Here is a 14,151-nt window from a genome sequence, read left to right on the forward strand (position 1 = left end):
TGTCTCCGCTGAGTACACAGATCTACACAAAGCCCCCAATGTAATTTCCCTGATACTATTCTGTCTCATAACACCGGGATACACACTCTCCTCTGTTATTGTTATCACTGTACCAAGAGCAGGAGACTTTGGGAGTCAATTTAATCAGCGCCCGCCATTTCTGTTGCGTTGACCTTGGCGAGATCGTCCTCTTTGGATCGCTCAAACCAAAGTTTTAACAATTTTTTCTTCTTCCCGACAAGCAGCGTCACGCCATTTTCTTTTCTAATGAATACATGACCAATTATCATTATCTTACGTTTTGACCTTATCTCTGTTAAGGTCAAAATATGACGTTGTCTCGTACAAGGGGATCCTCATATGTATGTGTTTTAAATCATTCAACATGAGCACACACACACACCAGGCTTCTGGCCACCTTTCACATCCACAGGGCATAAATCCCGGGGAGTTTTTCCAGCCGATGAAATGGCCATGGCTGGAGGCGGGATGAGAGGAGAGCATTGGGGGGGGGGGGGGGGTTGATAATCACGCTTGAGAGAAGAAAGGGCAGTCTGGTAGATGGAGGAAAAACTCCACTGGGCTTCTTTTCTTTTTCTTTTTTTTAAACATTGCCCCCATTAACAGGACTGATGTGCATCTCTGCAACAAGCTGCAAACTCATTTGGCCTCGGGAGCCATAGAGAGTCCTCAGTGTGTTGGGATAAGTCACTCCCGAGACCCCCTAAAAGCCATTATTAGAAGGTGTTTATTGAGCTTGCCGCGGCCCAGATACGGCGTAATATCCTGAGTACAGTTATAGCCCATACTTATATTATATTTTGGATAAACGTGATTAAATAAATGATGAATAGCTCCATCATGAAAAAATAAAACAAGGTGCAAGTTTTCTTAAGAGATAATGCACTATTTCTGCTCGCAGTTGGAACATTTGCTTGATTTCATTGAAAATCCGTACATGCACTAAACTCTTTATATTACATTAGGAATACCACAAAAGGAGAGACATTTGACTATATATATATATATATACATATATATATATAGTTTTAGCTTTCTATATTCAATGCAGGCCCACAGGTTTTGTGCCAGAAAGTAAAAATGAACATTGAATACTGGTGACTTGTTATTTTCAGAAGACAATGCCCTCAGTGTAAAAAGTGTTAATTATAACTGTCATTTTTCTGCAGAAGAAGAAATAATTATAGAATGAATAATGATATGAATTCATATTGAAACGAAGTGTCACTGTCCCCTCGGTGCTTTGTCTAATTTGAATTGCAGCAACATTATTTTATCGCCCCCCCCCAACCTGCACAAGTGTAGAAAAGGCCTGTGGTAACATAACTCTCTCTCTAATAACTCCAAAGTAAAGTATGTTTAGATCTGTTAAATCTGAAGAAATGTACATTCTTCAACGACTTTGAAAAGACGTGATGGTTACGATGGTACTCGCCGTTCTCGTCGTCCGACCTCTCGAAGCGCTTTAGCATTCGCACCCGTTCCTTCACTGATGGGAGGAGCTACCAATGCAAGGTGCCACCTGTCCATCAGGACGCCAACTATTCATTCGTACCCGTTCACACGCTGCAGGAACCGCCTGCGAGAGCAATTTGGGGGTTTAAATGTCTTGTCCAAGGACACATCGACATCAAACCACCCGATCCTCTGATTAAAGGAGGACCCCCACACGCACCTATCCTCATGCACGCTGCCACGATCGTAATGAGGGCCCACCACGTCGTCACACGAAAAAGACCTGTTGCATGGTGGGAAATGTAGGTTCCATCCCTTCTGGGGCTCGACCGACACGAGGAACCCTTGTACGATACCCCGTCTCTTGAAGGCCCACCAAATGTAATTCTGAATTGCTGCAGGATTCTTTCAATATCCCACGTTATCCGGATGGGATCCTCAAGCGAGAGTGTTTTTTTTTTGTTTTTTTTTAAGGTCTCGCCGTTCACTGCAACATATCAAAGGTAACGAGGCCTTTGAACCAACAGACTTCACTATCCAGGGATCAGGCTAGCAAAGCCAGAACTGTCTCTTGAATCACTGCAGAAGTCTTTTTTTTAATATTAATACTCCATGACGTTAGTTTTAATAATTCAATCTTAAACTTTATTTGACCCTTTTTAGCTGCTCTGTTTTTGAACGGCGCCGCTATGTCTTTTTGACGTGTTGTTGACACTTCGAGAAAGACTCAATGATTCTCAGGCCAAGTCGCTCTGTACATGAGCAGGGTGGTGCGCTACTACCCCGAGAGGCAAAAGATTCAACTGACATCTTTTAAATAGGTTCAATGGATAGGTTCATCGGGACTTTAATTAGATTCACTCTTTAACCGAGAGCGTTGCGGGCAATGGCAGAGGATCTTGACAAGCCAATGTGCTCTTATGACACCCCACCCGCATCGCGCCGTCCTAGTCCTGATTGCCCTTCTATCCGCGGGCCGCACGGGCACACCGGTGCAAGCATTCGTGAATGCTTAATTAGCAGATTAGGAGATCCAATTAGGAGATCTCCTCTGTCTCAAATCAGGCCTCTGTCAACATGTCTCGTGAAAATGAGATACTCCCACTTAAGGTGAGCGCTTCTCCCACAGCGGAGAAAAAAATAAATAAAAAAATGGCCTCTCAAATGGCCCCTCTTGATTGACTGTTGGGTGCTTTGTTTAGCCCCGTGGACACCTCGTTCGAGCCCCCGTCCCGGGATTAATCATTTATATTTCAAGGGGCACGTTTCAAAGGGAGACTGAGCTTGAGTGTCAGCGGTAAGATAAGTCCAAGACGGGAAATGAACGTAATATGAAGAAAAGAACATAAAGCTGGATTCTGGAATCGTGTGTTTACGTCGTGTACTTTTGCGATTAAACTGACAACCCGTGACTTACAGTTGTGTTTAGAAAGGCCTTTTTATATGGATCCGGAAACAGAAAGCGGTACTGTTGCTTGTGATGTACAGTAATAATAAACACCACCACTGTGGTTATCATCTATCTTTTTACATCCCTATAGCCGCCTGGATTATTGTCCTTAGCTTTATCATAAAAGCTCTCTCTGAGCAACATAACACACAGCAGCTATTTATGCTTTAAAGCTTTATTCATTCATGTGCGGTCACTAGGGGGCAGAACAACTCAGAGACGACCTACTGACGCGCTGCCCTGATATACAGTATTAAAGAGGTGTCATATCGGTAATAATAGGTTCAAATTGCACTGGTTCCCTTGACAAAAAGCAAAGGGAATTTTTTCTATTGGATTTTTGGATTATTGCAGAAAGTAAGCTCTGTGGCGCACACACATTTAAAAATGATGATATTTACACATTTTGTTCATCCGGATAATCTTCACAAATGAACACACTCTTGTGTGACGTTTTTAAAAAAAATATATATATATGAATACAATCTCCAGAAGTAAAAATCTTAGCATTAGACACATGAAAGCTTCAAAACTAGACAGTGGGATATTTACTGATATATTTTATTGTGCGTGTGGTGAAACGTTAAAATGCATTATGCTTGTGTTAACCACAGACCCTATTTTTCGACATCAAACCTAAAAAAACTTTTAAAAAATCAAAAAAACATTAACTCTGAGATATGGGAACCAGAAGTGAAAACATGAAAACTAATTTCCAGGTTTTATTGGACTCCTGCCTGCAGCACTCTTATTACCTAATAAGCTAACTTTTCTTTCTTTAAGAGGATCCCCACTAACATTATTATAAGCATATTCTTCCTGGGGTCCACCCACATACAGGCAAACATACCAACACACTTATATCCACATAAATACTAGCAAACAAAACACTTAATCTCATTAAATGAACAATTAAGCACTTTTAACAAACATCAATCTGATCAATCACAATGTGAAACTTGATTATTCCCTTTTCAACACAAATAAATAGCTTTTTTTTTAAGGTTATAAACATAAAGCCTTAATGACCTTAAATTGTCTATTTAACCATCCAGCACTTTTCCATTCTCTCCTCGGGGACCCTTCTACTTTCACCCAGTTTTACATTTTATTTCTGTTTGCGACCAGTAATCCGCAGACATAGATTAATGTGTTTATGTATTCACTCTGGTTTGGTCTCCGCTAACTCTTAGAAAGAAACGTATCTTGCTCTCTAGCTATTGATACTTGACTTTCTTCAGTTTGGTGATAAGGGTCCGTTTATTTGACTCTACATGTTATGATCGCTCAACAGCTACGTGGGCCTTTCAAATATATACATATATATAAATGGCACCAACCATTTGGGGATATCTGTTGTGTTTTTAGCCTCCACATATGCACTTCCACTGCAACAGAAATGACTTTCAAGGGACAACTCAAATTGCCTTGAATGTGTGTAAAACAATGACGCGCACCATTTTGACTCCCTATCTTGAGATAATAACACAAATAAACTGTATCTCGAGAGGTGACAGTAATTGCTCATAATTGATGCACCAACCATTGATGCACTGTTATGACATGCAAATTGCTTTATATATGGGGATCATTGGGACTGAGTGCTTCCAGAAAACTGACAGCACATGCTCTGCAGCTGTCATCCAGGCAGTTCTTCTGGCTCTTTTCAAAATGGAACCCCAAACAACCGGCTTTTATTTTATTTTTTGTTTGTTTGATAATCACAGAAATTGTTGACTTGTTGTCATTCCAACGATAACTTTTTAATGTTTTAGCCCTCTCGTCCTCTTAAATAGCCTGACAGTAGCTCCTCTTTTTAAAAGGTACGCTAATAAGGTTTAGGAATCCATCTAAGTTAACTTATTTATATTATTTTTTTTCGTGTAAATAGAGCTGCAATGGAAGAAAAAATAATATTGTTATCATCGCCTGGTATGTAATTTAAATTTCAACGGCAACAGCACCATTAAAACCACGTTTTTATGGATAATGATGCAACTGAATATCTTCTCCTACTCTTTGCTACAACTTTGACCAAAACATTTGATGAAAATATACTAAAATACGACGTTTATCTTACATTTCATAAACATATACTCAGGTCGCCAGGTTTACTGTTTTAATGATGGCTGTTTGCTGGGAATTTTTTATTCAAAATACAATATATTTCCACAAAGCCATGTTACAATTAATATAAAATCTCCCAAAAACCTTTGAAAATAGCACAAGAAGAGTCCCGTGCTCCGCAGACAGATATGTGGAGAGTGGAAGGTACACAGTATTCTGTGAGATATTCATCAGATGTCTATGAATAAGAATGATAAAAGCATTGTTCTTTCTTTTGACAATACAATACAACTCGCTCTTGTATTTTGCACGACTTTATTGTTAGAATACTTCGTCATAACACCTAGTTTATGTTTTCAAAACATCTCTCCTATGGGCTTCGTTCTATCTTTGATGCTGAATGACTGAATCATAGATTTATTTTTTCATCATGTTTAAAAAAAAATAAATCAAATCAAATCCAGCTTAATGAAGATGTTATTACAATCAAACTAGGAAGAGAAAAGCCGGGACTCGAGGAAGTGCACAGCAGAGTTCAATCTACTTGGGAAACGGCTACACTACGAAATCCTCCTGTGACAACAACAATAATATATATATATATATATATATATATATATATATATATATATATATATATATATATATTACTTTTGTTTTTGTTTATAGGAAGGCCACAAGAGGTGTTTAACGCATGAGAGGAAATACATTCTCTTTTTGTAGTTTTCTACAATTTTTTTTGTTTATTTCTGGTTTATTTCTGAAACGTAACTCAAATTAGCAGCAAATTAACAAAACAGTTAATGCAAGACAACTGGATTAAATAAACATAACTACAACAACAACAACAAAAAAACAGTAAAGCGAGAAAAGATCATATTAGTATTATCAGAGATGATGAGCAGTGAGTAATTCTCAGATCTCAGCGTTTAAGCACAACATGTATTGCACCGTGAATTATCCTTTAAATTGCCATTTCCATTGAGTACTTCAGTGCCCCCGCAGAGTGATCAATCACTTTGGTCTGACAGTCCTTCACTGACTATGAAATGATTCATATTCACAGTCCCCAGATAAGGATTCCTGTAAATGTTACGATATTTTGTGTCTCTCGTCTTGAAAAACAAGACACCTTGCCAAGTATTTCTGAAAATGAACCTCTTCAAAACCCCCACATAACTTTATTTTAAATTCTTGCGGAGATCTCAAAAGTTTCCAAAGATAACAAATATGTCAGGCTGACTTTTCGTTGAAATGGGTACGAAATGATGCATACGACATGTACAATATTTCTTTTTGATGGAACGGTTATGAAAAAAAGATGTATTGGCTTTGAATATTTCTCTCAGTGTAAGCATCATACAACTTCAATGAAGAGCTGGAACAAGCTGTGACACTCAAGGATTTTTTAAGATATTTTTTGGCATTTCTGCTTCATTGGGTAGTGATAGCTGGGGGGGGGTGACGCAGGAAAGGAATCGAACCCGCGCCCACTGCGGTTAGAACAACGTTCCATTCCAGCGTCACATTTAATGGATTAATTAATTGATTTAAAACGACGCCTCTTTAGCTAGAATGTCTCGTTTCGTTAAATGCACGTTGCCGTGACTCCTCGTCCTCGCCCTCTTCTGCTGGCATCTCGGGTGCGAGGAAGGAAGGAAGGCAGGAGGAGAGGAGGCGAGGAATAGAATCGAGGGACGTACAAACTGAAGGGATGAGAAGAGTCCCAGGTGAGGTGGATTTCTAACCTGAAAGCAACCTGCGGGGAGGGGAGGGGGGGGGCGAAAGGGATTCCCATGTAGTTTACCGTGTACTTTGAAGCTCTTTCAAAGTAAGAGGAGGTGTTAGTGACCCCAGAACCTTTCCTCCAGCACCACCAACAGGCCCGGCGAGCTCCACCTAAAGGGCCGGTCTTGTTCACGCAGGTTAGCCCACAAGGCAGAGTTTATAATGGAGTGAAGCGACGTGTGATATGATGTAGACATGTGGACAATTTCATGTCCTCCCACCCCCCATATATGAGTTTTAACCAGAACTGTTTGATATAGACAACCAAGAGTAATTTATTGCAACCGTCCAATCCCCAGCACTCTGACCACACCGCACACACACACACACACACACACACAACACGCACACACTCCCCCCGCCTCCCCGTAAGCCACAGTCCACATTAACATCGTAATAGGAAAGTGTGTTAAAGCACAGCTTTAGCAGCCTGACAAGAGCGAATTGGATGTCAGAGGGATTCCTGCTCAGTTTAATTGAATCTGCCCCAGCGCTGAAAAAAGAAAATCTGAAGTCAAAATAACCTATTAGATCCATCAGGTAATGTTTTGTTGGGTTTGACAGGTGGCCCTGCTCCCCCCCCCCCCCCCCCCGGCCCCCACCTCCCCTCTTTTTTATTCCTGCGGGTTGTAGCGCCCGCTGTGTGTCGAGGTGGGCGGGAGCTGATGTTATCCACGATGTTTCTCACTCCGTTTCTGTTATTCGTTAATAAATTGTGGCCCCCGCTGATTCTTTTTTTTCTTTCTTCCTGGAGCTCACTCAGCAAATCCCTCGAGTGTAGAAGTCGGCTGGAGGAGCGTGCGTTGGGGTTTTTTAGCGAGTCGCTATCGCTAATGGATTGTGGGGGCTGATGATTTTCCTCCACGTGAACCCGGCTGCTAAGACTCGGCGTTCAGTGTTCTGACTTTACTTTTTTTCCTGGCATTCTCTATTTTCTTGTCTTTAGGAAAGACATTATCTAGGAAGCGAAGGTTACTTAACCTTTGCATGGTGTAATGGTATCTTAATAAGCTGAAAGCACAGGAATGCATTAGTAATGTACACATTATATTAGATACCAAAGTGCTACGGATGGCAAATTAATTCCAGGTCACAATCTCGATGCAACGCTTAAAGCCAAGTAAGTTATCTTCCCTCCGACCACCTTCACCTTCACCTCCGCCCTTCCCATTAATTGAACTACAGCACATTGTGTGGGTTAGTGATGGAAAAATGTGCTCCTCCTTTGTGCTGAGAATGGCCAATCACATCCACAAGCGGATATTAACTCTGGGTTGTCATGGATCCCTACACCTGATCAATAGCTTTCACATCGCATTACAGCCAAGAGCTTCTGGGGGCTTTTATGTGTCCAGCCCCTAGCAGGGATTATTTTTTTTTGTAAAAAAAAATAATAAAATGTCAACATTCCTACTAGTTTTTGTAAATGTGTTGCCGTGTGTGCACGGTTGAGTTAAAGTTTCTTTTTCGGGTTTCTTTTTTACTGACATTTGATGTGCAAGACGCATATTAAATCGTACGTTCGGGAACGGTAAAATATGAAATGCCAGGTTGTTTTTTTTTACCCCGTCCGTCTGCTGTTCTTAGGAATCAGACTCACTCGGCTTTACTCACAGGGTGCATGTCGCACGTGTCTCCACGCTGCACATCTGAGGGAGGAGCGCACGCATAATAAGAGGACACGTGTCAACAGAGGTCGATTGTGTACTCCATTCAATGCACCGAGGTAACTTGTCAGTGTTGCGGGGAGAAAAAGGGAGGCGTCGCTCCGATGTGATTTACAAAAGCCAATCCGTCAGCTGTACCTGCAGCGTGTTCCTCGGGTCGACCATTCAAACCTACGGGCAGGTGCACGCCAGAGATTACGTCTGTCTGTTAGCGCACTGCCATGATTTTTTACTCTACATCAAAACGTTTTGTGAATGAAACATGCTCCACAGATAAAACTGCCTTCCCTTGCCCATAATAACGGATTATCGGGTGCAGATGTGAAAAAAAATAAATACAAAAAATGAGGCTAAACAGAGTAAGATTATGAAATCATAATTCTGCGAAGCATTATTCTGAGTAATAGCAACGAGCTCTCCTTCGGAGTGGCCGCTGTAAATCAGGCGCTAAATACACAGATCGCGAACTCGGTAAACGTCGCTTTCTTCGTAAATCTGTCCCCGAGTGATTTCTCATTGCGAGCCCGGCAGGAACATCGTCCTCGCTGTCCCGCTCGGTTTAATCAATTCCTGATTGCAAAAAAACAAAACTGTTATCCTCGTGGCAATTCTGGAGAGTGGTTATTAAAATGTCGGCGAGATAAAAAAAATTTTTTTTTAAACGGTCCCGGGAGTGTGACTCGCAAACAAAAAGGTTCATGCAACACAAAGTAATGAGTAAGGTCAAGAACTCAAATTTTTTATTAAAAAAAACAGACTAGTCCACATATAGGCTTCGGCAAATATTGTTGTCCACGAGGAAGTTGTTGTGTCAAGTTATGCATACAACACGTAAGATGGTTGGGGTTAGGTACAGATTTGGTCGTGCACGAGGTAATTAGAGCATCCAGGAATTTTACTTAATTACAGTGGGATCCATGGAAATATGTTTGTCAACAAAGATACTGTACTCTTAGTGATAAACAGCCATTGAGAACCGACATTATTAACCAATTTAGTCTCGTTGGAACTTTTTAAAGGGATGCATTTAAAGGGACGTTTTGCTGTTTTCAAGTGGCGTCCTATAAGGTACTTATCCTTACTTAGTGTATTACCTACTACTACGCGGCGGTGAGCATGAAAACTTTGGAGCTTAAGCGTGCGCTATATTTAGAATATGTTCACGGCTCTATCTCGCCATCACACGGCCCTCAACGGGGAACTCATCCACGCTCTCTTCAAAACCGGCAGATTACGTGAACAAATACAGGATAGATAAGTTTCCTTTCACTTCAGTTCCCTCTCGCGAAAAGAAAAAAAAAAGCACTCCATCGATGGGTTGAAATACATTTCAGAACATTGCTTTGCTGTTTTTCCCCCAAACTGGTGGCCGTGCCAACCGCCATCTACTGTACGACACACTGGGCAATAGATAAGTACCCGATACAGCCTCACTTAAAAACACCCAACTATCCGTTTTAAAGGGCCCATTCATCGGCACATCTAACTGTTGGGACGTCCCAGCACAGATGTGGGGGCTGACTGTCCCCCCCCCCCCCCCCAGTGTAACACTGAGAACTTATCCACGATGAGTTTCTTTTTGCTTTTTGCTTTTAAGATTCCCGAGCTGGAGAAGGAGCACCCAGAACGGTGGACCACGCAGTGATCGGAGGAGTGGTGGCCGTGGTCGTCTTCGCCATGCTCTGTCTACTCATCGTCTTGGGGCGCTACTTCGCGAGACACAAAGGTACCGGACCTGAAAAACACGGCGTTATAAACGCACATCCACGCAACTAAAGCTGCATTGGGACAGATTATTATATATATATACGGCATGCATGAATGACATTATGGACAGGAGCTGGAAATGTTTACCATCCACAGGACTCACCAACATGGATAGACGGCAGTAAACGGGTGCAATCGGCCAATAAAAACCACACAATACAGCCATGTTACTGTAGTTGTAGAAAGCCGGAGGTGGGCGGGTTCTCAAGATACTGTTCGAGTTCGACTAACAACCACCTGGCAAATAAATCTCGTCCTCTTTATTTGGAGACCATGGGACAGGAGGATATATATATACGAACTGAGTTTAGAGAATAAATACATGAAAGCCAGGAAGATATAGCACTACCTCACAAACCAAACCAAGTCCTTGTGCGCACGGATTAAAGGGATTAAAAAGAAATCAACAAACAGCATTATTTAAAAAAATAGATGTAGAAATACATTTTAAAAAATACAGAAAAATTCAGTATATTAAAAGAGGCAGTTTACAGAAAAATACAGTGTTTACAGACGACACTAAGCACTAGCATATATGTTCTATATACTAGAAATATTATACAAAAACTCTCTAGAAATAGTCACAAACTGTAATCTATTGGTTTTGTGGACAGGGGCATGAATTGTCAATTTTTTTTCTTCATGTTGCTCACCATGAAAACAATGAATATGGAAAGTCAATTAGGATCCTTTTTTTGTGGTAAACCCACGAATGAAACAGTCAAAACCACACAGAGACCACTTTGCCTAATGGCATTGTGAGTGTGTGAGCTTTTAAAAATGCAGCAGAATTGCCAGATATGAATATTCACGAAAGAGCAATAATGATGGAGAAGAGATGCTTTTTTTTTCTTTTTTTCGCCTTCTTTCGGTTGCCACACCTATGCAGAGAAACGTGAGACTGGAGCCAGGGGGAAGTCACTCACTTTAACTTTTAACTTTTAACTTTCTCCATTGGAAACAAATTACTCGACAAAAGACTGAAGCTTCTTACAGCAACCCATAATAATAACCATGAGAACAAATGTGTGACTGGAGTGTATTAACCCGGCAACAGGGCGAGGGGGTGGATCACAGCATGTATATCAATATATACATATAATCAAAATTCATAGGGTCGGACAACTTAAAGTGCCATTTTGAATTGAGATTAAATGTGTAATTTGATTTGCATCCATACAGGCAAACATTTTGTACCTATAATCAATACATTGTGATTATGCATGAGAGCACTTAACAAGAAGGCCGCCATCGGCATCTGAGTTGAACGATGTTACCATGTGTACGCCAAAGACGGCAACGGATGCTAGCCAATCAGAGGCCGAGTAGGGCAGGGGAACAAGAAGGAAGAAATATATGGAATTTTTTTGTCTTTTGATCACAATCTCAACATATCCCAGGTAACCATCCCTGCGGTACAGCACCATCTTGTTTCCATCTATTCAAGCAGAATTTGGTCTTTTTTATTTCCGCATTTGAAGTGCCCCGTCCTCGTGCCGCCTCCGCTATCAACCTCCGCCGCCACAGGATGGGAATAAATCTTGTAAAGTCAATTTTAAGGGGCTCGCCGGTTCCTTCCGCCGCCCCCCCCCCCACCCCCCCCCCTCCTCTGAACGTGACAAGGTTAATTGTAAGGTGCGAGCCACGCTCTCCCACACATACTCAAGATCATTCCGAAGCCCTGATTCTCATGTGCCAATTTGAATGAAAAGTAGGGGAAATGATGTATAATCTGAATATTACAGCTTGCTGGTGTTGGGTTTGTGTAAATGTCCGCACGGAGACAAATTTACATAATTAGGTGCTGAGGGATGTAGAGGCACATTTTAATCTTTTGTATCATCTACGCAGCGCCGGCTATTACCCAGTCCGTGACTCTGTCCTCCATCCCCTCCACCTCAGGTACCTACTTCACACACGAAGCCAAAGGAGCCGATGACGCAGCGGACGCCGACACGGCCATCATCAACGCGGAGGGCGGCCACACCAACTCGGACGAAAAGAAAGAGTACTACATCTAATCGAAGCAGGACCCCCCCCCCCCCCTCACTCTGGTGTCCTCTTTGGGACAACGAGCTGTTTTTTGGGGGGCCGGGAAAAGGGGGGAGGGGGTGTTTCGACGTCGGTTCAGGATCACGTTCAGTGAGAGCAGAGGGTTTTAGGGAGTAGGAGAGAGGTGGGGTTTTAAAAAGAAAGGCCTGGTTTTAAGCCGTTGTTTAGTCTAGTCTGCAGATGTAGATGGAATGTTTTGTGTGAAAAAAAATCAATAAAAAAATTCAAAATCAAAACAAAAAATGGGCGGGCCTGAGGGGGGGGGGGGGGGGGGGGGGGGGGGGGGGGGGGGGGGGGGGGGGGGGGGGGGGGGGGGGGGGGGGGGGGGGGGGGGGGGGGGGGCGGGGGAGGCTGCGCCACACGTTGCCAGAAATCACTGTAGAGAGCTTCACCATTTCGACACCTCCCTAACTGCTGGTACGAATTTTATTTAGTTCAACCATTTGCAGAAAATTCTGTGCCTTGTTCTATCCATACTTTGGATTTTGTGTTGATCCTCATTTGCATAACCTTGTTCCCCCCCCCTCCCCGCTTCATCTTTCCCACCCCCCCCCCCCCCCCCGCCCTCCCTCAAACTCGTAATCATTGATGTGCTGTTGGCTTTTTTTTTTTTTTTTTGTATGAGGGTAAAATTACACAGCCACTTAATACCATTTCCCTAAATGTGTCTGCACACACACACACGCGTAACAAAAACTCTTTCCAGTATACTGTGATTCGTCTCGAGCCGTTACTTCCTGCTCCTTACGTCCCCCCCCCCAGAAGTTTTGACAGCTCCAAAAATGCATGGAATGCTTTACATATCATTGTACAAAGGACATAAATGAGAAACAGGTTTTATGTACTGTATATGCTCTCCCTGCCCCCCCCCCCACACACACACACACACACACCCCTAAACATAACCACTTTCAAAACATAATCCAAAAAGAAGGCAGCAAGGGATCATATTAAATGATTTTATTGGGCCAATTCACTTTTTAAATTCACGTTTTGTTCTTCAAAGCAAATGTACTACTGCCTATTTAAAAAAAAAATTGTAAAATACCTTTCTTAGTAAAGAAAAGTAGGACATTTTTTTCTTGGTGCCATTTCGTTATTTTGATTTCTTTCTCTGTTCAGTACTATTTTTCTTCTATTAGTCTGGATGGAAGCTTCTGTGTTTCCCCCCCACCAGCTTTTATTGAGTTGTAATGATGAGATTCAATTGATTTCCATCTGCTCTCACTCTAGCATATTTTTTTTTCTTACAAATGGGAAAGTAAGAAAATATAAATTGGTTTAAAATTGGTTTTGGCAGGCTCTCAGTCAAGATGCCCCAGTAATAAAAGGCTGTTGAAAAAATATTTGCTATTAATATTGGGCCAACTAGCAGCCGAAGGTGTATTGTGCATAACTTTACCGAAAAGAGAAAAGGCCTCAACCAAACGCATTCAAATTGATTTCATGAACACATAAGCTGCACAAAACATCCTGCGTACTGCGGGGGGGGGGGGGGGGGGGGGGTTCACGTTATCTCACAGACACACACAATCCAATGTAAATCAAGCCAACGGAAACACAGCTGTATTGTACACTAATCCTTACTAAGACATATTTTTTACAACTTAATAGAATTGCGATGGAGTACCTCGGTGGATTTTATTCCGTTACGCTCATTGTGAAAGTTTGGGTCAAAAATGGAAGTACATGTATTCAAATGCTCTTTAAAGACCAGTCCAGTCTTTCCACTTCCCATCGCCTTCTCGAAAATATATATATTTTTTCTTTCATGCAGCAGCTTGAGTGCGTAAACAATTGGTAATATTTGTGCATGTACGTACATCTGTGCTAAAACTCATTCTTTTTTGCCTCCCTGTCTTGCTTTATGTATCACCTGCCAAA

General features: G+C 41.9%; 1 protein-coding gene across 3 annotated transcripts in view; it reads left to right on the top strand.

Moving 5' to 3' along the window:
* The window catches only part of cadm1a (cell adhesion molecule 1a), a 330,464-nt gene extending 317,951 nt beyond the window's left edge, over positions 1–12,513 (top strand). For all 3 annotated transcript variants that reach the window (XM_034550066.1, XM_034550068.1, XM_034550067.1), the window contains 2 exons: positions 10,046–10,174; positions 12,118–12,513. In XM_034550066.1, coding sequence (XP_034405957.1) covers positions 10,046–10,174; positions 12,118–12,236 — 248 coding nt within the window. In that variant the 3' untranslated portion in view covers positions 12,237–12,513. The remainder of the gene's footprint in view (positions 1–10,045; positions 10,175–12,117) is intronic.
* Positions 12,514–14,151: the final 1,638 nt, after the last annotated feature.

This window comes from Cyclopterus lumpus, chromosome 14, assembly GCF_009769545.1.
Source record: "Cyclopterus lumpus isolate fCycLum1 chromosome 14, fCycLum1.pri, whole genome shotgun sequence".
In the NCBI taxonomy this organism is placed as follows: Eukaryota; Metazoa; Chordata; class Actinopteri; order Perciformes; family Cyclopteridae; genus Cyclopterus; species Cyclopterus lumpus.